The sequence below is a fragment of the Diadema setosum genome, chromosome 7, assembly GCF_964275005.1.
Source record: "Diadema setosum chromosome 7, eeDiaSeto1, whole genome shotgun sequence".
Lineage (NCBI taxonomy): Eukaryota > Metazoa > Echinodermata > Echinoidea > Diadematoida > Diadematidae > Diadema > Diadema setosum.
Window position 1 is genome coordinate 15,727,774 of NC_092691.1, and position 24,159 is coordinate 15,751,932.

At 37.4% G+C, this 24,159-nt stretch overlaps 1 protein-coding gene across 1 annotated transcript in view; it reads left to right on the forward strand.

The window, feature by feature from the left end:
- Nucleotides 1-2,485, forward strand: part of LOC140231077 (A disintegrin and metalloproteinase with thrombospondin motifs 7-like) — a 94,382-nt gene extending 91,897 nt beyond the window's left edge. Inside the window, exon 15 of the mRNA XM_072311228.1 lies at nucleotides 2,057-2,485. Coding sequence (XP_072167329.1) covers nucleotides 2,057-2,169 — 113 coding nt within the window. The 3' untranslated portion in view covers nucleotides 2,170-2,485. The remainder of the gene's footprint in view (nucleotides 1-2,056) is intronic.
- Nucleotides 2,486-24,159: the final 21,674 nt, after the last annotated feature.

The following is a 24,159-nucleotide window of genomic DNA, read 5'->3' on the forward strand; positions in this document are numbered from 1 at the left end:
ACGTCCCTATCTTTTCCTCGGGCCGGCCATCTTTTCAAGCAATGCTTATAATGGCGGCCTTCTGCATAATCGTTTCTTAACTACAATTATTGTAATCACTGCTGCATAGACATGCATACTGTATATCATATCATTGATTTTCTTTCATATCGTTGTTTATGCAAGTCAAACGACTCTGTGTTGAATTTACTTTGTATATTTCCTACATGTTCATGATTATGTAACTTATGTATGTTCATTTTCAGAAAATAAAGTATCTATCAAATCAAACAAACTGTTGCTTATAGTAGCCCGGATCAGCCAGGTCCGCACGTAGAGAGAGGTTTGCTTGCTCTCCATAGATATCAGACATCCTACCCGTTGCTCATCACATTTTGCGTGCTAACCCTTGGACATTCCCCTTGTTAAAACGGCAAAAGTTTTTTTATACATCTTGGGAGGAATTTCTTGTATACTTGTATTCCTGTAATTCATACCGCTCCTTTGCAACTTTAGTCTTTCTTTTATGGATAATTATGAAATTGATGCTTAAACGTGAACATTCCAGTTCGCCAAAAGCACAATCTCGTTTTACAAAACTTAAGCAATTTCTAGCAAGAACAAGCAAAATGTCGGGTTTTGCATACGTTTTTAAGCAATTGCTTGTGTTTGCTAGAAAAAGCCTTTGCTCCCAAGCAATTGCTTGTTGTTACATATACGGATTCAAGCAAAAGGCTAGCACAAGCAATAGCTGGTTTTTATGCGTGCGGCCCATTGTCTCAAGAGATTTGTTCTTCAAAGTCTATGATGACAAGTAAGATCTACTAATTCTTAAACTCAAGATGTTCATTTGCATGAGTGCAAGTAAAATAAAAGTGATTACATGCAATGAAGAGTGCTGGTCAAGTGAAGTCAGGCGACTTTTCCGTTCTTTGCGTGATATTCATCTACAGATTTATCTGTAGATGGTAATGTCAATATTCTTGTAAGATACATGAAAGAGGACTGAAAATTAATCTTGTATTTACGACAGTCCCACACATATCGTTCAGACGGTTACAGTTCGTTATTCCGAAGGTTCAGTAATCCAAAAATGAAGTAAAGTTTGTTATTCCGAAGGTTCGTTAATCCGAAAATGAAACGATGGTCGTAATTCCGAAGGTTCGTTATATGCCCAACTTCTTTTCAGATTGACGAACCTTTGGAATAACAAACCGTCGAAACAACGCCGCAGATGTTCGGCTTAGTGAACCTATTGCATTTTCCAATGAACATGTAGGTCATCTACTTTTTTTTTTTTTTGGATCAACGAACCTTTGGAATAACGACCGTCACCTCTTTCAGACAAACTATTATGAAAGACGCCGCGAGTGAAATGTGCTATAATCAGAACAGCCTTAACCTTGTAGCATTGGACGCCTTTGATTGTGCAAAAACAAACAAACAAACAAACTTTCTCTGATTTCTTGTGTGTATTCAATCGCTTTTTAACTTCCTTGCTGTAATCGCCTTTGCAATTGAACTCTATTTGTGCCTCTTAAGGCTGAAAATATCAGCATAATTTCCTTGTCGTGGCCTGTATTCCGTCGAGCTTCAGTTATATGAAGTCCGATGCCTTCACAACGCAATTTCCAGTTTATCACTTGCTTCATTGTGGTGTTCCTTTACCGTGAACCTTAAGCCCCACTATGGTACGCTTTCCAAGCGAACCAGTAGGTACGACCATTTTTGATGTTCCTGTCCTACAAGCAGAAGGCTTACTAATTGACTTACGTCACTTTATCCAATACCTCTACATGTTCATGCGGCTCTGTCAGGCTGAAGTCTAGCCATAATTCCCTTAGCATGCCCACGTGTTTGTGTTTGGCGATGAGGAGGTTGAAGAATTTGATGTAGTTGAAGAACACGATAACCAGAAGACATGGCTAGCTTTTTGAACTTACGAAAAGTCAGATGTCGAAAAACAATCGGAATATTGATCGTGATCAAACATAAATGTGATTCAAATTAATATCCCCACGCACTCTCTCAATCCCTCTCTCCCTCTCTTTATACTTCTGTCTTTGTACCTCTTAAGCCTGCCGAGATGATCTGAGTTCCACCGTGTGCCATTTGGTAGTCGTAATGGACAGCTGCCGTGAGGCTCATTTCCGGGACCGTTGCTGTACCGCCTGCGCGCCTTACAGGTGATGTCAGGAAGACTGTGCAACTCAACAACAGTCCTCAGTAGGGACCTTGGCTCGTGTAAATCAAATCGAAAGGCACTGACGTGTTTTAACAGCAGAATATAGACTGGAGCGATCTCACACGTGTCCATCTTGAGCTAGTTAGGAGCCATCTGAAAGTGTGCAAGACCAAGGAGTGTAACGGACCACACTTACAGTGACTGGAGTGTTGACAGGCCCCGTAACTGTCCAAATAGACATACCGAAATGATTAACTTAAATCACACTTTAAAAGAAATGCTTTGGTCAGTACTCGAAATAAAAGTGTGTCCGAAACAGAACACCATGCTCTCAATATCCACTCTGACTGGGGGTTTAATTATTAAAGTGCGCAACATAGCTAAGACCCCGTTTACAGTGCGGGGCTGGGCCGAGCCGCGGCCGAGCCGCGGCCGAGTTGCGGCCGAGCCCAGCCTCAATCGTCAATTGCGGGGCCGAACCCCACAATTTTGTCCGTTTACACTGCCGGGCTCGGCCACGCTTTAAATTCAAACCTTTAAATATTTTGTCGTAGTGGCGCTCTGCTTGTAAACAAACGCAATTTGGTATAGCCTGGTTTCCAGACCCTTTGCCAACTGGATTCCGTGGCGACGAAATCGCCGTTCCGGCAAAGGCCTTTGCCGAAGGAAAAATCCTTTGCAGGACAAAACCACCTTAACTCTTTATGTGCCATGGTGGAAACCCCCTGTTTGCCACGTTATTCTGGGACACGAAGGTAGACATGCTTTGAGAAAGAATTTTGTTTTTCCAATTTGTATAACATCTACAAATTTCTGTTGAGCTGGACATAATAGTGAGCAAAGTTTAGAGGAATGCCTAACTTTGCTAACTGAATTGTATGACAAATCTATTTTCATTTTTTCTTTTGAATGACCAGTTTGCTACATTAAGTACTGTGAAGGCATGACTTTTGCACATAAAACCGTGACAGAAACTTAGAATGTACACGCTAATCTAATTTGGAACACCGCTTGGTAGTCAAGCCGTATGTGAGAGGAACAAAAGCGCGAAAAACGCTTTCATTGTACCGAGGGATTAGCAATTTATCGATCGATTTTGGCGGCTTTGTTTGTTGAGCAGAATATGCGAAGTTGGCACTCCGTCGACTGAGTCGGACGTGCGAACGTTGCACATAAAGAGTTAGACCCCGTTTACAGTGCGGGGCCGGGCTCGGCCGCGGCTCGGCCGCGGCCGAGTCCGGCCTCAATTGCGCGGCCGAGCCTCGCAATTTTGTCCGTTTACACTGCTGGGCTCGGCCGCGCTTTTGATTCAAACCTTTCAATATTTTGTCGTAGTGGCGCTCTGCTTGTAAACAAACGCAATTTGGTATTGTCTGGTTTTCAGACCCTTTGCCAAATGAATTCCGTGGCGACGAAGTCGCCGTTCGGGCAAAGGCCTTTGCCGAAGGAAAAAATCCTTTGCAGGACAAAACCACCTTAAACTATACTAGTTTTCGACGTTGAGGGGGTTGATATCCTGAATAGCGAAAGATACAGGCAGAGGGTTTGGAAGCCTGACTAGAATTGGCCGCGCAATTGGCCGCGCATTTGGCCCAGTTTGCGTTTACACCAAGAAGAGGCCGGGCTCGGCCGCGGGTCGGCCGCGGCCGAGACCACCTCCAGAGCGAGGCCAAATGCGAGGCCAATTTTGGCCTCGCATTTGGCCTTTTGCGCGTTTACACTGAAGCGGGGCTGGGCTCGGCCGCGGCTCGGCCGCGGCCGAGCCTCGCACTGTAAACGGGGTCTAAAACTATATTAGTTTTCGACGTTGAGGGGGTTAAAGGACAAGTTCACCTTCATAAACATAAGGATTGAGAGAATGTAGCAATATTAGCAGAACACATCATTGAAAGTTTGAGGAAAATCGGACAATCCGTTCAAAAGTTATGAATTTTTGAAGTTTTAATGCAGTAACCACTGGATGAGAAGACTACTGCATTGTATGAATAACTTAGATGTCATATGCGTACAACAATATAAGGAAAATACAAAGAGAATTTCACAAAATTTCATCTTTTGAAAAAAGTACACATTCCCTTGACTCGTTACCGACATATGTTAGGGGTAATATCATTCCCCCTGCCTTTAGAAAGAGGCAAGTCAAGTGCTCTTTTATTATGCGAAAAAAGTGAAAATATGTTGAATTTTCTTTACATTTTCTTTATACTGTTGTACGCATATGACTCACAAGCTGTAGTAGTCTCCTCATCCAGCGGTTCCAACACAAAAATTTTAAGAATTCATAACTTTTGCATCGATTGTCCAATTTTCCCCAAACTTTCACTGTTTTGTTCTACTAATATTGCTGCATTCTCTCAATCCTTATGTTTATGAAGGTGAACTTGTCCTTTAATATCCTGAATAGCGAAATATTACGGGCAGAGGGTTTGGAAGCCAGACTAAAATTGGCCGCGTATTTGGCCCACTTTGCGTTTACACTGAGAATAGCGGGGCTCGGCCGCGGCCGAGCCGCGGCCGAGACCACCTCCAGAGCGAGGCCAAATGCGCGGCCAATTTTGGCCCCGCATTTGGCCTTTTGCGCGTTTATACCGAAATGAAGGCGGGCTCGGCCGCGGCCGAGCCTCGCACTGTAAACGGGGTCTTGGATGCTGGTGTGAATGTCCTGTCATAGACCTATTACACGCATGGACATTAATCGCTCGTTAATTAATGCACCTGTTTCTGTCAAAAGCGTCCCAAAATATTTTGAACATGTTTTGTGCTTTGATCTACGGTAGTCTTGTCCACCGACACCAGCCTGAATAAAAACAATACGACGCTTGAGTAATCTAAAAACTACATACGTAGAAGAGAATAACTCTCATAAATCAAGAAAACGCACTTGCAGTTTTAGTGTTTGTTACGAAATAATGGCTAAAACAATTTCATTTGTGACATGCAAGTACTTTACAAGAAAAAAAAATATTTAGGCAGATGGACTGTGCCTTGTAATCTATTTTTCTACATTGTTTCAGAGGAACATGGACAGTTCACAGTAGTCCACTTCCTGGGCTGTATTCATAGTAATGTGCCTACCACGGACGTTGATAGCGTCAGAATTACACAAAATTGCCGATCCTAAATACACATTTTCGGGGAGCCAATTGGTGGAGTGTCGCGATCAACGGTTTGGTGCGTTTAGTGTGGAGTACATGCATGTATGCGTGTATTAGTGTGGGGAATGCGGACGATTAAAATCGGCCAGTATCTGGACTACAATAACTGTAGACGACGTTCTTGTCTTACCGTTCAGTGACGTCACATGCGTGGCCGCAAGTGTCCGCTTCAATACTGTATTACCAATTTTGTGACGCTAAATTGTTCTTGTTTGAGGTTTGCTGCTCCCCATCATTGGTGTTTATTCAAAGGCAGTTGAGTCTGAAAAGGCACCTCAGCCAAATGGGACCGAAATGAGGGAAACGGTTCTTTTGTCAGTGACGATACACGATTACACAATCGTCATTGTCCAAACATCTGGCTGTACTCATTAAGATGCACATAATCAGGTGGCAGTGGTGATGATGGGATCAAAGTAAAACCTCCGTTCATAGTCCATGTGTGTGGTAGGTGCCCAAGGAGTTTCAAGAGTTGGGAGTTCCAGGCTGTAGTTATTTAAACAGCTGTCAGTTCTCTATGGATGGACAAAAGAATTCCACAGGTTCATTCATGTCTTTGATGGTGGGGTTCAATGCCGCCGTCTTTCTGAGCAATAGCTCCTTCTATGAAAATTCATGTTGAACGCTAACATAATATAGGCTATATTTTGCTTGCTTATTTATCAAAAAAAAATGAAAATGAAATTTCACCTAATGATAAATCATATGAAAAAAAGTAAATCCCGTCCAGAAATATGTTGTGAAAATATTTGAAAATGCACCCTTATTGGCAAGCCGATTTTTTCTATTTCCTGATCACTTCTGACAAATGAAACTGATATGGCATGATCTCCAAAAATAGTTCTTTACGTATGTCAGATAAGTGTAGGGACATGTGAAGTCAAGTAATTTTGATGTTTATTTCATCAATGTTTACGCAATTTTTATTCGCGCATCCCCATGTCTGTACCAGTGGGTACAGCAGCTCATCTCTGATAACATGTATAAGAAGGGACGGCGAAAAGTAATTTCCATCATGAAGACGTACCTTCCTTAGAGAGTGGCTGGTCATTATGCTGCGAGACATGAGTCAGTTGTCTTCATATCTGTGTGGCAGCTCCAATTTGACAAATATTTTCAAATATTTTTGATTGGCAGCATCAAACATGGGAACAAAGGAAATAAGACTGTTGTGACTCCATCTCTTAAACCTTCATGCTTTGCCCTAGTTTGCGAAGCTTCAGCGATTCTGATCAGTTTTAAATATTTCATCCACATTTATGTAATCGATTTCGTGTCCCTTGATAATCAGTTAGACTATAGATCAAACTCGAATATCACTGTTCCCCAGTGATATCCAAAAATACGTGTTCTCGCTTTTGTTTATCGATCCTGATTGTTTTTTTCCCCTGATTTTTCTGGGAACAGCTTATTTATTGTAATGTGTTGATGACATTTGAGAACAACGCTAAAAGCTGATTCAAACATTGTAATGGGAGAATAGTTTAGTTTCTTATATATTTACTACATTGTCACTTACTTCCCAACGACACTGGTGTTAAGTGCAGCGAAACAAATTAATAGAAATGCACAAATAACCTTGACAGCTGTGATAAAGAGCGAGAATAATAATGGCAAAAATATCATATTATTTTCTGCCTCATTTACTCTTCTCTCTTTTGTTTCATGACATTATTATAAAATGAACTAAAATATTTTCAACTAAAATAATGTCCGGGGAGCAAGACTTTAGTGAACATGTGTGAAGGCAGAATTTAAGCCTGTAATGCTGTCAAAAGTAGCTTTAATATCGTAGTAGCCATATTGGCCGGCCTTGGTACGTCTGCAACCAGGGCTACGACTTACATGCGGGGAGGTTATATTTTGAGTGTTTAATTACATCCTTATCTTTGTTTTCTGCCATGCGAAATGTGTTTGTTGCCATAACTTGAGTTTTAAATGAACTTTGACGACATTAAAGGGGATACCATTTTTTATGTCATTCATAATAATTTCCAATAAGCTATGTTACGTGAACAAAGTTGACATCTCCTTAATGAGCTTCTTACCATTTATCACTCTCTCTTCATTATTATTTATACAGTGTGTATATATACCTTATATTACAAATAATGCAGTTATACTGCTCGACGTCGCGTTCTTCTATCGCAATTTCCTCGATCACCAATGGTAACCGGTCAGTTTGGAGTTTGTTAATAATTACCTCTGATGTGAGAGTGCTATAGATTTTCCCACACAATTTTATCAGATTTGCATTCGATTTAACGATGCGATCATTCAAGTTTGAGTGAATTTGAATGACCACCGAGATCAACATTTAAAAAGGTAACTAGTTCATTCAATTCAAATTTATCGGCATGCGATTTCATGAGTTTCTCAAATAAACGTGTAAAAAGGGCGTTCAAATTAAAAATGCACGTGCAATGCATTCAAAGTCGCTTCGGCACCGCCGTGACGATTCAGTTGCGAAAAGGCAAACATTTACAACAACTACGCAGTGTTTTTCGTTGTTGCTTATCTTTGTAGTTAGGGCCCTACTCATCTTTCTGCTTGAATATGCAAACTTAATATACCTTGAAACGTGACTTTTGCCTCATACTAGCTATTAGCTCGTATAACTCCACTTTCAAACACATACATGCCATCTACATGGACATTTATGTATTCGTACACGACTTTAGCCGCTGCAACAGCAGGGCACATATAAATATCTCGAATATGGGACAGAATTGGTGGGTAAAGCATTTGACAATCGTCAAGTCTATAACAATGGCGATGCCCTTGGATTAAACAGGTGTACAGCTGAGCCGATTGTGGCAACTTATGATATGGACACGGGGAAGGTAGGAATGGAATAAAAATGTAAATAGGGATGTGGACATAACAAGAAATTCTGAGGTATGGCCTTTCGATAAATGTTACACCCATACTGTTATAGGGGATAAATTGAAAAATTGAAGAAAGGTTGACAGGAAAGAAATGCATACGATATTATTTAGATTTACTGATGAAATTAGGGGTGGATCTAGGAATTCCGAAAGGGGGAGGGGATGCCAAAAATATTTCTGGTGCCACTTAAAAAAAAAGGCACCCACAGAAACGCGTAGTAACTTGTTTATGTTTCATTGAATTCGAACGTTCAAAGTGCGAAGTTGTGTTCCTATGTAAGGAAATTGAAATTGGTGCATGGGACGAAATTGAACGTCTATCCAACTAGCGCGAAACTGAATGCAAACTTTGAGTCTTTAAATTTTATGAACTCCTAATTGAATGAAATAGAATCTAAAAGAGAATGACATGAAAAAAAATGAATTCTAAAAGAACTAAAAGAAGCCATGACAGTGGAGCAGTGACCAAAATAGCTTGAATTTGAACGCCTTTTCATTAAATCGAATGCAAATCTGATGAAATCGGGTGGGAAAACCTATAGTAATTGACGTATATTTATGTCTATCAGATCTATTCAGTCCAGGGTTATTTATAGATATGATTATTACATTAATGTCAATTCTCAGCACAAATGAATGTACTAAGGGTAAGAACATGTGGAAAAGGCTACTATGGCGATGGAACTATGCAATAGCGGGTGTGGTAACATGGGTAGAGTTAAATAGTGTTATAACGTATAGGTATAATATAAAAATACGAGTACATGCAAAATATTCAGAGGAAACTAATATTGAAGCAGAAATAAGAAGATTTATTAACACTAATTTTGTCTGTCTTCTCTCATGGTCCGTTAGTGTTTATGGGTGTCACCCACATAAATATTTGTACTTATATGTCCTATATATGTCACGAGGACCTGAATTAGCATAAAAACGCTTCATATTATTGAAACAAAGAAACAAAAGATTTTATTTCTTTTATAAAAAAAATCTCATTCCAATAGAAAAGATATTGAATTTAAACAAAGGAAACGTCCTCGTCAAGATGAAACTTCGGCATAATACATGAATATAATTATATATAGGCCTACCTGCGTTTTGTTGCCTTGTCTGCTACCGGCGGTTTCACGGTGATGGCGATCTTCAGGCAGGCTGGCAAAGTGGTGTGCTTCTGTGCTTATGTGGCGCAATGGATCGGCTTGACGGCTCCAATAATATATATATATATATATATGTATATATATGTATATATATATATGTATATATATATATATGTATATATATATATATATATATATATATGTATATATATATATATATATATATATATATATATAATATGTATATACATATATATATATACACAGAGAGAGACAGAGTGGGAGAAGGGGTCCCGACCATGTACAGCACCAGTGTATATGTATACATAATGATACTTGTAGTTCGCGTGTTGGTACAAGTGTAGAAAAGATGAAAAAGTAGAGTGGCAATGCATTTTGACAGTCCAACAGTGCTATTTATTCAGACCAAATTTTCGACTATACATTCGTCTTCCTCAGGGTCGACAATGACAATTCCCAATGACAATGACAATTCTTTCTCAGGGTTGACAATTGTCATTGTCGACCCTGAGGAAGACGAACGTATCGTGTAAAATTTAGTCTGAATAAATAGCACTGTTGGACTGTCAAAATGCATTGCCACTCTACTTTTTCATCTTATGTATATATATATGGGTGAAAACGTTGAACGATGTACAATTGGGCAAATCAGGGGTCAAAATTAAAACATGTGACTCACTGATATAAACATATCTCAGTGAAATGTCATTGATGTCAGCTTTCTTGCAAACCCAATTATACTGGGATATCTCCAAGGGTGTTGTTTTTATCCAAGGTTAAATATAGCTGTGACATATTGGCGAACGTCTCTGACTAGAATAAACATTGTTTTATTGAAAATTCAAATGAAATGTGAAAAAAATATTCAAATGAAGATAATTTAATTTTGCTCATACTTTCGAAGACTGTGTTAATTTGTTCCTAAAATATTGTTTACCTCCTGCGAAGTTTACAAAAGCTAATACACATGGAAGTTAAAGAAAAAAATTAAATTTTTGTCATTTAAACAGAGATTTTCATATTCTTATCTTCACTTTCATCTCATTTGAACAAAACATGTAGCAGGGGTCGCATTTGTTTAATTGTTAATGTTCAGTAGATACTAATAATGAATTGAGTGCATTTCGTTTGATCAAATCACCATAAAAGCCCTATGCAGATGCCGGAAGTAAGCCATGTTTTGATCAGAGACGTTCTGTTTTCACTCATAGACGTTCCTCCGATATAGGCAATACAAATGATGTCCTTTGATCCATAATTAAGAGTTTTGTGAGCAAACAACATTATTCCTTTATTCAACACATGTTAATCTTTTGTCAACAATTCAGAATAGTAATTTCAACTCGAATTATTTTTCATACTAACTGATTGTAACTACAAATCTCCAAACTGTAAGAAGAATTTCGATTTCTGCACCGAAAATCAACAACAAGCCTGTTCTTGATAATTATATTATTCAGATCTTACAACATTTTTGAATGACAGCCAACAAAATTACATGAAAGACTTGCAATTTTAACTACTTTACCTAATTATTCATTTATATTAGAGACATTTGCTTTTCCATCAGGGACGTTTCGGCTGTAAGTTATCACTAAAATTAAACATCAAGTTCCCAATTTTAAAAGATGCTCGTAACTCGACATTCCACATTCATTGAAAAATCATTTACCTAGGCCTAAATGTCAAGAATTGTTTGTTTGTTTTTTTTTTTTAATGATGACCACTACTTTGCATTTTACCATCAGGTGTATATGCAGGTGTGCCCACACGCTATCAATTTTGTATATGTTTGCTTTCAAATGTAGTCCAATCTATAACAAAGGTAAACACGAATTTATTGATACTAATTTAATTTGACCCCTTAGCCTAATATGTCAGGCCAGTTTGGATTTTCATTAGGGACCGGACCTGGTCCACTGTTATGATGTAGTCTCAGAAAGCTGTAATTAATCTTTGCTTATCCTAGAAGCATCAAATTTCGCTACGATTTTTTTTTTGGTATACTATGGCAGATATGAATTGTAAACAATGTAATGCACTTGCCACAACACCAAACTCAAAAGAATATCAACAGTGTGGTATACCAACTGTTTGTTGACCAAAAGTGAACTGAAAACCTCTTTCAAGAGGTTGACAATGATAATATCACGGTATCACATTTTATCTGTGACATCGTTAGGGGATTATTAATCCTTCTTCCTTCAACGCAAAGGCGATACATAATGTTTTAGAAGAAACTAGGTAAGGGACATTCTTAATAGACATTTTCTTGTTTCATCACAGACATTATTATTTTTCCTTTTCTCATGTATTTGGCTTACAAACCTCAAAAACATCACTAGAATATCTCACCTTACTTCCAAAGGAAAAAGCCTTCATTACAGGGGAAATTCAGCCCAAATGTATAAAGTTATTCGCTGATAAGAAAGAAAATCCTACGGGCTCAACAGAAATGAGGAAGTTATGACATTTTGAAGTTTCGCTAGTTTTTCAGTAAACAGTTTTTGAATGGTTATTATGAATCTGCAAATGGCAAAATGAGCATGTTATCCCGTCACAACTTGCCATAACATTTGTACATAACATTTTTTAAATTTTCAGTTTTTCATTCTAACATTGATGCTCCAGGCTTAAAACCGGGTATAACTAACTGATCACTATTTCGAAGGTAATTAACCAGGAATAGTATTATGTTTCAGATTTCAATGCCAGAAACATTACATTTTCGGGGGGGGGGGGGTGTACACGATCAATGGAAAATGGTGAGGTTATGACATGGTTAGCTCACTCATTTGCATATTATTCTTATCCACTGTACAGAACCTTATTTGCAGAAATCAGCAAAAATTCAAAAAGGCAGTTAAAGTTAGGGTGCAATTAAGCATAATTAAGGGTGCAAGTGTGCCCTGCAGGTGTGCTGCCATTGTTTCAAATTGGGTGCAAATTTGAACCTTTACTTCTTAGCGTGTAAGCTTCAAATTTCACAGGCTCAAAAAACTGAATTTCTCCTCCATTTGGTATTCAATGTCCTCAATCAGTGCATAGTACCGACTGTGTCGCTTGCGATCTGAAACCGGGGTGGGAAAGTCATTATTTTGTAAACAGATGGCACCTCCAAGATGTCCGTCCAGTCTTGCCAGTACCACGACCGTGGTCTGGAACTTGTAGGCTCCATGAACATGACTGAGACTTAAGATACTTAACAGGAAGAAATTCTAATATTCGGAGTGTCTAAAATCCATCCGGTCTTCCCATCTTGCTGTAAGAAAAAAAAATAGAGTGAAAATGATATTGAAATTAACTTGCCATGCACTAGAAGAGCAATGTAAGCACAAAATGAACGTCTCTGATCAAAATTATAAAATCAACATTGTTTTTACATTGCGCAAATTACCTAGAACAATGTTTGTATACGAGGGCCATCTACTGTGGAATAATGATAGATCTACTCCTAATTGTAGCAGTTGAAAATATGTAAAACGTCCCGTATAACGTCTCTGACGTAAACATCTTTGCTTATCAGTACTCAATGGGTTTGATTTTTACAAGATAATGGCAATATATTTTGATTGAGGAACCTATGTGCTACAAACGTAGGCAGCAATTCGCCATGATGGGTCATTAATATTGGTTTGAGAACAGATCCTATTTGTTCAGAGAACGTCCCTGACCTAAACCTGTTTTTCTTACATTTCTGCTTCTCTAATAAAAAATGCGTAATTTATAGTGGCTACTACATTATAATTATGAACTATTGACCTATTACTAGTCATAAAACATAGTTTCTGTCCAGGCAATGTGTTTACACTTGCTCAATCAACAGAAAACCTTAAATTTGAAACTTTTCTACATATTTTCAACATCTTTCAGGAAGCTTCATTTTTCTTAATATTATAACACGCCCGTGTAATCCTTGTTCTACTTGTTCCTGTAATACTAACCGCACCCATCCAGAGCTAATTTTACTTTAATGTTCTCATAATTTGTAGAGTGGATGTCTTTATTTTATGAAACAGTAATTATCAGAGACGTTTTTCATTTTGCTCAGAGACGTGCGGTCTTTGATCTTCATGCAGAATCTTACATATTTATTGTGTATCCTTCTTTAATTTGTTTCTAATCCAAAGATTAAAATACACAAGTTCACAGAGAATACTAATTGGCAAATCTACGGAATAATAATTCTTATAAATCGGCACAAACACCAGGAAAGTTTTTGTTATTACTCACATTTACAGGATTTGTGGGCATTTCTGTTGTTGAATTGTGCCGACTCGATTCCAGGATGGCTCGTCAGTGCGTAATATAAGCACGCAAATAAAGTAAGTAAAGAATATCCCTTCAGAGATTTTCAATCAGAGACATTCGTTTTGATCAGAGACATTCGCCAATTTGGATTTTCAACCAGAACTCATTTGTCTGGACAGTATGCTGCTGAAGTTGCCAATCATCATAGTCGCCTGGCTCACACTGACGTACTGATCACCAGTTTTTATCTCAAGCATAATCAACTTTCATTGATGACACCATTGACCAATCGAACATCTCTGATGGTTATTCAGTATAATTTTCTTTAATGAGCCACCACGCGATTATTTGATACAGCTCACTCACAAATTTTGATGGAATGGTAGTATGGATAAGACACTAAATAAATATGGCCTTACATGTTTTCATATTCATCCTGAATTTTTTGCGTCAAGGAAAAGATCATTCATTCAGAGACGTTCTTTTTCAGACATGAGTGAATTCAAAAGTTCCTGATAAGATGAATAATACACACGTTCATGGCAGAAGTACTTGATTAAATAGTTGAAGTATGTGGGCTTACTCACAAGGAAAAACAAAGCTGTAGAATTGGATTAGAACAAAAATTGCGACGTCTGATCCTGGGATTTTTTCATAAAATATGCATTTTTGTCAATTTTTTCAGCTTTAAGGCATTATTTTTTAAAGAAATGCAGTAACAACAATACAAAGTATATATTTTCTGAAAGGCACAACCCTCCGCTACCAAATTACCTGATACCTGAAACTGTGATAAACACCCACAGGTGACAATTTTACAAGGGTTTGAATATCGCGAAAATGGCCAATTGTACATCGAAAGAAATTAAGTTTGAGTCGGACGTTGCTCTCTACTTTTCCCTCTAGTCAAGCTTTCGGCTTTTCATGGCCTTCATCAGGACTTACCAAGAGAACATATTACAACATAGTATAAAACTTTAGATGGCATGATATGCCATGATATAATGCGTGCAATATCATACAGTGCAATATGATACAATAATTTGTCAAATGATGATATAAATAATATGATTCTCCTGAAATGTAGGATTTCCCAGTCAATTTAGAACATTTGCCAATCAGATTCGTAATGTGGTCAAGCAAATTGGTTTTGTGTCTGTCGGTCATTTAGTTTAACACAAACAGCAAACAATTTGGTTTTACAGCACGCGATTTCGTTTTTAAAGGTCCAGTTTACCTTTGGGAGCAGTGATTTCAATAATGTTCAAGATATCACATTTGATGCATATGTGTAGGTCTGTTGTATCACAAAACATCCTACCATATAAAATTTTTGCAATAAAGCCTAAAATATGGGGAGATATCAGCATGCTTCTTAATAAACCATAACTGTATACGGTTTAGTCTGGAAGCATTCTTATTATAACTATTGTTCACATGTTGTGTACTTAATAATACTTAACATCGATTATACGGATTCAAATTTTTACAGTGGTTGTTTCTATCCCTAACTCACATTTTAGATCTATTTTAAAGCACTAATGTTGGGTTTTTGTTTCATCTGCAAATGGTAAATTATGCCTTTAAGCCATCAGAAGCATTAATAGGAAAATAATTTCGTTAATGTGCGGTGGAATTTGAAATATCTGCAATCATATTAAGAAGTCTTGGCTGTTTTACCTCAAATTCTTATTTGAATCAAAGTAAAGAAAAGTATGATATTTGTTATTATTATTATTATTATCGTTATTTTGTGCGATGTATCCGCGTGGACATACACATTGTGATCGAACATGCGCACTATGACCAAACGTAACTAGATGCAAGTTACAATCAAATATAAAAAAAAAAATTCTTCTTTTTCATCCATATATTTTTCTTGTCATTTCCTTCAATTCATTTTTCTGCTTCCTTTGGTTAATTCATGACATACACTGTATTCTTAGACTTATTTCCTTTTATTTTCTTTTCCATGGTTGTTTTCGTCATTTTCATTTTGTTCTTTTCTGTTTCTCGTGGACATGTTATTTACTTATCCTGTGACATATCACAATCCTGTTTGTATCTTTATCACCATCGCCTCATATCTTCCATCTCTGTTGTTTATTATCTCAAAAACATGTATATCTCTATCTCAGTTATTGATTCATGGTCTTCTGTGTGAAGTCTGCCAGTCTATCAGTCGATATTTTGTGTCACCGCGCTTCGAGGAAAGAATGTCTGGCTGTGCCGGTACCTATTATACTGACCACACATATTTTTCAATGCTTCCGCCACGAAGCGTCGCCAAAGGCATTATATTTTCGGGTTGTCCGTCCGTCCTTCCGTCCGCTCGTAATCAATTTTGTGGACAGCGTAACTAAGATATCGTTTGAGGTATCCTACTGAAACTTGGCATGTATATCTGTGTGTGGACGAACACATCTATAAAGATTTTCAAGAGAAAGTTTTAAGCCATGAGGTTAAAGGCCAAGTGAAAACGCAAACATTTCATTTTCCCCGATTCCCGATGGAATCCCATTTTCTTTGCTCACTTTTCTACTAATTTCATTTTTCTCCATATCTCGGAAATGGTTCAAGGTTTCTAAATAGAACTTATTATACATGCATGTACTGACTGGAAATGATTTTCTTGGGAATTTTGGGGTCATGAGGTGAAAGGTCAAGGGTAAAAGATCAAGGTCAAATCCTCATAATCTAATGTATGCAATGCCTGAAGGTATTTTCTTGAAACATTGTGAATACAGTCAGTACATGCATTACCCAATAGCGATTCTCTGGGAGAGTTTTGGGCCAAACGATCAAAGGTCAAGTGCAAATGCTAAATTTCAATTCCTTTTCCATATCTCGGAAGTGGCTGAAGGTGTCGTGAAACTCAGTACATATTTATGTATGTACTGCCTGACAGTGATTCTCCTGAAAATTTTAGGGTCATCGTGAAAATGATTAAATTTTACTATTTAATGCTGAAATGACACCTTTTCTCCATACCTTGAAGATTACTCAATGCATACACTTTTAACCCTAATCCCACCGGGTTTCTTGAGGGATTTGAAACCATGGGGGGGGGGGCTTTTTGGCCCCCTTCATATCTCGGTCGTGGATCGCGCGATCCTCGCGAAAATTTGCACTAAGGTAGAGGCTAATGTAATCTACAAAACTGTATAGTTAGATTTTTCAAATTCTAATTCATGTATTTTGTATTAATTAATTTTTTGCTAATTTATGCAAATATATATATATATATATATATATATATATATTCTTTTTGCCTATAAGTCAAACGAATAAAGCTCCAAGACTTCTAATTTTTGGTGAACATATATTTTTTTTTTAATATCCTCAACAATAATGTTGAAGCAAAAATTCGGCTTCATAATTAATTCTTATATATGTTATTGTTTATTGAATTTCTTATGTATTTCTTTGTTTTGTTACTTTTTTTTCGTTAGAATTTGTCGCAGAAACTTTCTAAAGCATATTCAGGTTAAAATAAATCATAATCAGCCATTGAAAGTAAAAATATCTATCTATATATGAATTAATTGCAAAAACACAATTTACATTGGATTTGCACACAAAATCATGTTTTTGAGCAGTTTTTGGGTCGACGAATTTTGTTCAAAGGGGCGTGGCTTCAAAACGGTATGCCAGGGACCGACAAATTTGGTCTCAAAAGTTGCGCGATAGTTGTAAGAAAAAAGTCATAAAATGTCGCGGCGAGAGCACCACGCGTTGCGGAATAATCACGCGAAACGTCGAGGGGGGGGGGGGGCGGTGGAAATATGGTTAAAAGGGTCAAAGGTCAAGTAAAAACCCTTAAATCCCCAATACCTGCTCTCTAAAACATTATAGCCATTCATCCAATTAAGCCTAGTTCAAGAAAAGTTAACACTCAACACATTTATGATGATTATGTGATTCGGATATATATAAATATATATATACTGAAAGAAGTTAGACTGAGGCGGACGTTGCTCTCGATCTTGAGTCTCCCTTTTATTCAGTCAAGCTTTCGGCCAGTCATCAGGCCTTCCTCAGGATCTAATTTCTTTCAGTATATATGCTACCCACAACGAGGCACCGCGCACGTTTGGGAAGGGAACTATCTTTCGCACTATATATATATATATATATATATATATATATATATATATATATATATATATACATATATATATATTTGCCAGTTATGTGAAACTGTCGTCACACATTGCCAAGAAGTACTATGCACCTATTGGGAGAACCATGCATTATGACGGAGGCATACCAGTCATCATATCGACGTTTCTAGTCGTTTTTTTTTTTCCAGCGATGAGTAGGGTAGTAGGTTCAGCCTCAACTGATGAAGATTGATGTCTTTCTCCTGCGTTGCTCCCTGTCATCCACCCGTCCATGCCACTCCTGGCAAGCGATTATTCTCTTGACCCGAGTTTTGAAAGCAGAATGAACGGTCTCCACCAGATTTGGGAAAGAGGAATATGGAGGAAAAAGCTTCAGATAATGTTGTCAATTTCCTCTGGCATTCTAGCATCAATGTGTGGTTTTTAAGACCGTTCTCTTAAAAAAATCTGTTGGCAGCGTCGGGCTGTATCGGCCAGAAAATCTTCGAAGCCCTCTCTGGTCCAGTCTCTAACGCCACGATGTTATGCTTCAGAACGACATCAAGGCTATTGTCCGGGTTATTATTCAGATTTCTCCCTCGTTATCTCCTCACGACTCGGCGAGCTGGCTGACCTCTGGGGTCACACATTATATCTACATTCGTTGTTGCCTTCAGACGTCTCACTTAGTGTACGTCGGTCTTCAATGGCAATGCGTCAGTAGCGTACTGGATGATTGTCAGCCATGTTTTATGCCTCCGCCACGAAGTGTCGCCAGAGGTACACTGTATTTCGTTGATTTGTGCAAATTCAATACATGCATTTCATCAGATTATTATTCATATTACAATGTACAATTTTACAAAATATATGATATTGCACTGTACAATATTGCATCATAATACTGGCACATCATGCCAACTATCATTGCAATATGTTCTCTAGGTATAAGATCCTGATGAAAGGCCATGGCATGACAAATGCAATGACAAGATGCAACAACAATAAGTAATAATATATCAGCCATAAATCATTCATAGTGTAAAATCAAACTTAGTCAAATATATACATATCGGCACATAACTTTAATTATACACTGTATCATATTCAGAAATGCATACATTTAAGCAAATGATAACTTCAAAAACGTGTCTATATATACATACTGTGTTGCAGCTGAATATGAGCGTGTGTGTTGTCAGTGTGAGGATTGTGATCTGTTGTGTATCTGTGTGTAAGGGGAGGGGGTGTTTTGTAGTTTGTAGTAGATTAAACAGTTAAATGGGAATGAGTCCTATCACGGAACACCCCTTCCCCTCCCCCACATACCTCGTCACAATCCTCACACTGTCGACACACGATTCTGACGAAGGGAGAAGCCCGAAAGCTTAATATAGGTTTTTCCCGCCCATTTTCATCAGATTTGCATTCGAATGAAAAGGCGTTCAAATTTAAGCGATTTTGGTCACTGCTCTACTCTCACGGTTCAATTTCATTTCATGTCAGTCGTTTTAGATTTTATTTCATTCCATTTTGAGAGATATTTACTAAATTTAACGACTCAAAGCTAGAATTCAATTTCGCGTTGGATAAACGTTCAAATTCGTGCCAAATACCAGTTTCAATTTCATTTATAGGAATACAACTTTGCACTTTGAACGTTCGAATTCAATCAACATACACAACTTCTACGGGCTTTTTTCACTGTCATACAATTTGATGATACAATTTCATTTTCATTTGTAAGTCTCATTTAATTATCTTAATTGTACTGGATTTATTTCTTTCCTGTCGAACTTTCTGTCACTTTCAATTCATCCCTAACAGTATGGATGTAATATTTAGGAAATAGCCATATCCCATAATATCTTAGGGGTCCTATACGCACAAATAAATATTGATCCCATTTTGATTCCATTTCTTTGTTTCCCGTGTCCATGACATAATGCCGAAATCGGATCAGCTGTAGATAAGCTATTTTACCAACTTGAGGGTTATATCGCCAGTTTCGCTGGTTGTCAAGGTCATGCTTCATCCACTTACAATTTCTGTCCGTATTCGAGATGTTTAAACATGCAGCGGCTAAAGTCGTGTATGAATAAAGTGTGAATGTTTGTGTTTGAAAGTGAATTACTAGCTAGTATAAATTGAGTTAAAAAAAAATCACATTTCAAGATATAGGCCTATTACGTTTACATATTCAAGCAGGTGAGTTACTACAACGAATAAAAGCAACAACGAAAAAGACTGCCCATACTTTGAAGTTGTTTGTCTTATCGTGAATTTGAATTCCTTAACGCTCTCCACGGCGGTGCTGATGCGACTTTGAATGCGTTGCACTTTTTAATTTGAATGCCCCTTTCACACCATTGTGTGAGAAACTCAAGAAATCGCATGCTGATGAAATTAAATTGAATGAACTAGTTACCTTTTGAATGTCGATCTCAGTGATTCACTCGAACTTGAATAAGCGCATCGTTAGATCGATTGCAAATCTGATGAAATTGGGTGGGATAACCTATAATAAAGGGGTGGCAACACGTAAAACTACGTTTCCGGTGTAAGATTTGTTGCCAATATATATATATATATATATATATATATATATATATATATATATGTATGATATGTGTTTGTTTTGGCTGAGAATTTATTCAACTGAAATAAATATTGTACATGAACAGCAACACAGACAAGCTTGGGTGAATGAAATCATCGAATTTAATATCCCATTCATATTAAAATAGATATTAAACTTAAACAAGGGAAACGTCCGCGTCAAAATTGTACTTCGACATAAATGAAAATATATAGTTTTGTATAATATATATATACTTGTAGACCATTCATAGAACTTATCTCAACATGCTTGGACACAGATAACTACAACATTAAACGCAGTGATTGTGTCCAATGACTTTTTTTTTCTCCATCTGGCAAGTTGAAGGTTGCGTTTGTGACAAGAAGAAAGAGACCACCATCACTCGCGTATGGCTATTCCGGCACTTCCATTTACAATGACGTTCAGCTGAATTTTATCACGAGAACATTCGTCATGTATATGCATAAACATGTATATTATATCTTTGCATGTGACTATACATGATAGAAGAAGTGCTACCCGGACACTACGACAGAAATGTCAGTCGGGTATTTCGTTCTTGTGGGATTTCCAAGTTGCCACAGGAACAAAAATAAAATGAATACAATAATTCAGCACCGCTTTCCAAGGTAATATTGTATATAGATATTTATGTACATATATGCTATTTGACATTTAAATCGAAAATACACACTATTTCCCAAAAATCTGTACTGTATAGAATCATCTGTTACAGTATTGACGGAGCTAGAGTCAGAGCAAGAGTTTGATGCAAGGTGGCAGGTGGCAAGGATAAATTGGTCTGGCAATCCTTTTCACTAAGCAACCATGTACACTCTTCTGGGAGTTCAAGAGTCACGATTATCAGGTCCACTAATGCTCTTATCTCTAACAAAGCTCACAGTGTCTTTCCATTTGTAAATAGATCAGTGCAACTGTTGTGAAAGTGCTACTAAAAAAAGAAAAAAACTGAACATCTGTCTCCGAACGTCTTGTTGTTTTTCCGTTAAAATGATATTTGAACCATGATGATTAATATGAAAAAGAAAACAAGTGGGAAAATTTCATGATTTCATCTCAAGTTTCATTGAAATGGAGATTCTTTAATTTTCGTATTTTGATATTTCCCCTCCGAAGTAGTAGTCTAAGTTTTGTTGTATGATAATGGACTGAAACTATTACATCGAATCACTTTCTCATAAGAGCCGTCATGGGCATCAAAATAACCTTACACAAATAACAGGGGTGAAATATGTTATCCAAAACTAAGGAATAATTTTTTTTTAATGAAAAAAAAAATCTGCGTGACTTCAGTGTTTGGTCACTGCTGCTAGTCTTCTCTAAAAAGATTGGCTTTGCGTTTGAAATAGAAAAAGAAGGGTTGTTAGAAGTACATTTAATGACAAACTTCGCAAAAAGACGAGTTCTACGTTGCGACGAACCTGTAGAGTTAGAATGGGCATTCTCGCACTACTTGTTCATTTTCTCAAGTCATCTTCCTTTTATTCGGTTTTCCAAAGTCCTTTGCAGTAGGTAGAGTGATCAACACGCACTATCGTCAATACGCAAAAGCAATAATACACCTAAAATGGTATATGGCATTTTCAATCTCATGTTATTAGGTTTCAGGTGGGACAAAGCATTCTGCTTGTTTCTAACCGACTGTTCTAATAGTGTCCCTTTATATTAGCATTGAAATAGGGAACAATTCTTCTTGTTCAAACCACAATGAAGATGTGCGATCATATTCTAAAAGTCATACTTACCTCAACTTAAATGTCTTTAAACTTGATTAAATATGGCAAGAGTTTGTCTATAGTTACATCCACTTTTTAAAGATAAATTGACCGCTTCCGTCGAATACACAAACAAACTAACACACACATGTTCAAATACTTTTACCATCAACTTGCAAGGCGAAGGCCAATCACAACATGCCATGGTAAAGTGCAGAGAGATACTCCCGGTAATAGAGATAATGTTATATACACACATCCGCAGCATAGATCAAATATGTTCTGATTACAGAGAAGGTGTACGAACTCGAGTCCTCTCCTCACACACTTCACAGTAATAAATTTTTGTTGTATAGCACACAACCGATCTGGGCCTTTGTAACATAAAACTCTGCAATTATTTCCCATCAAAAGACATCAATCGCACTTCTAGTATGCGCGATTATATTGGTCATATTCTAGGACAACTGATTTCACTTAGAAAGGTATTGCTTAAGTTTAGGTTATGAGAGCCCAAACTCACTGCAGAATTAGACTGCATTTCCTGTGATCATTCTCTTTCATTTGTCGCTTTCACAAGATAATCGCCCAAACATACATCTCACAAATGTAACTACTCTACGTCTGGCACTACGAACGTCATATACATATAGAATATAATATATATATATATATTTTTTTTTTTTTTCACGCGGGAACATTAATATACAATTTTACAAGATGCACTTTCTCTGGCACAGTTAGATAGGAGAGCACGCACTGAAGTAGATTGTGATAACGGGTATAGAAACTTGCTTGACAATAGTATATTTGAAATGATGATTATGTTAACACAAATATATACTTAAAAATATTATAGTATACTTTCAGGACCTGCTTTTTGTCTTTTTATTTCAGCACAGGGCATAAGACAAAAATAGACATTTGACACTTTACTCTCGTAACAAATTTTTATATCTCATTCTAGTATGGTTAAACACCACGGGTATAAAACATGAAGAGTAGCCAGGTATTCCTCTTCTCCTCACTGACTGCCAGGCCACGTCAATCGTGCCAGAAAAGGCACGAAATCGGATTAAACCGGCTTCTTCATCAATTTAATATTAGTCCTCGTGGAACGAGGACATGTTATTTTCTCTGTGCTTGATTTCATCACGAACTTCATTATGTTTGTGACACAATAGGACGACAGCAAGACAATCAAGTGTGTGCTAGCACGTTTGGATTGATCGAAGAAAGGCCTTGAATGTAATTCCTTCTATTGTCATATCCCATTTTAGCCCATCCAACGCTTTCATCTCAAAATCAATGTGTTGGTCATTGATGTCCTGCAAAATTGTAATAGTATTTTGCGACTTTAGTCAGGAATTACTTTAATATGAATGTGCACTGGCGTTTTGCTTTTCGCATGTCTTACAAACATAAATCTACATAACATCAGTCATGTTGAAGCGTTAGCTTTCTACTTCCAATCGCATGAACATATTGACACAATATTGACCATTGACATTATTGGGCGAAATGATCACACATTGTAAATGCTCATGACAATTTAAATTGCGGCATTTGACCTACTTATATATGTCTGTCTTACCAACGAGAATGTAGCCATGTTTTGTGCAATATGTGTAAATTAGGAGATTTTTAAAGGCACACTTTCTCTTTTCAAGATATTTCTGTTTCATGCTACGTAAGTATTGTGTTATCATTCAAGGCGGAGAAAGTTCATTCCTTTGCCAAAATTATAAAGGGAAGTCATATTTTATGTATTTTGTGTCCATATGAAACTGACACCGACAACACCGTCAAAAGACGGAATACCGTTACTTTAAGGTCTTCCTGTGCTGTTACATTAAGTGACGTCCTGACATGTTCACCCTTGTCCAGTCTTGCTGATGCTTTGCTTCCCCACCCCCAGCATCATTTACAACAGCGTCATCTCTGAAACAATATCCTCTTTCTCCTTCTCGATGTGAAAATAATGTATGATCATGTTCACGTGTTTTACCCTCAACACCATCCCTTACGAGTGCTTACGACAACGCAAACCAAATCCTTTATCGCGTGACTGCTCGTTCTCCAAGCAAACAATGTTGTTAACAAGTTCGACCTGATGACTTTTCTTCTCTATCTCCGAAC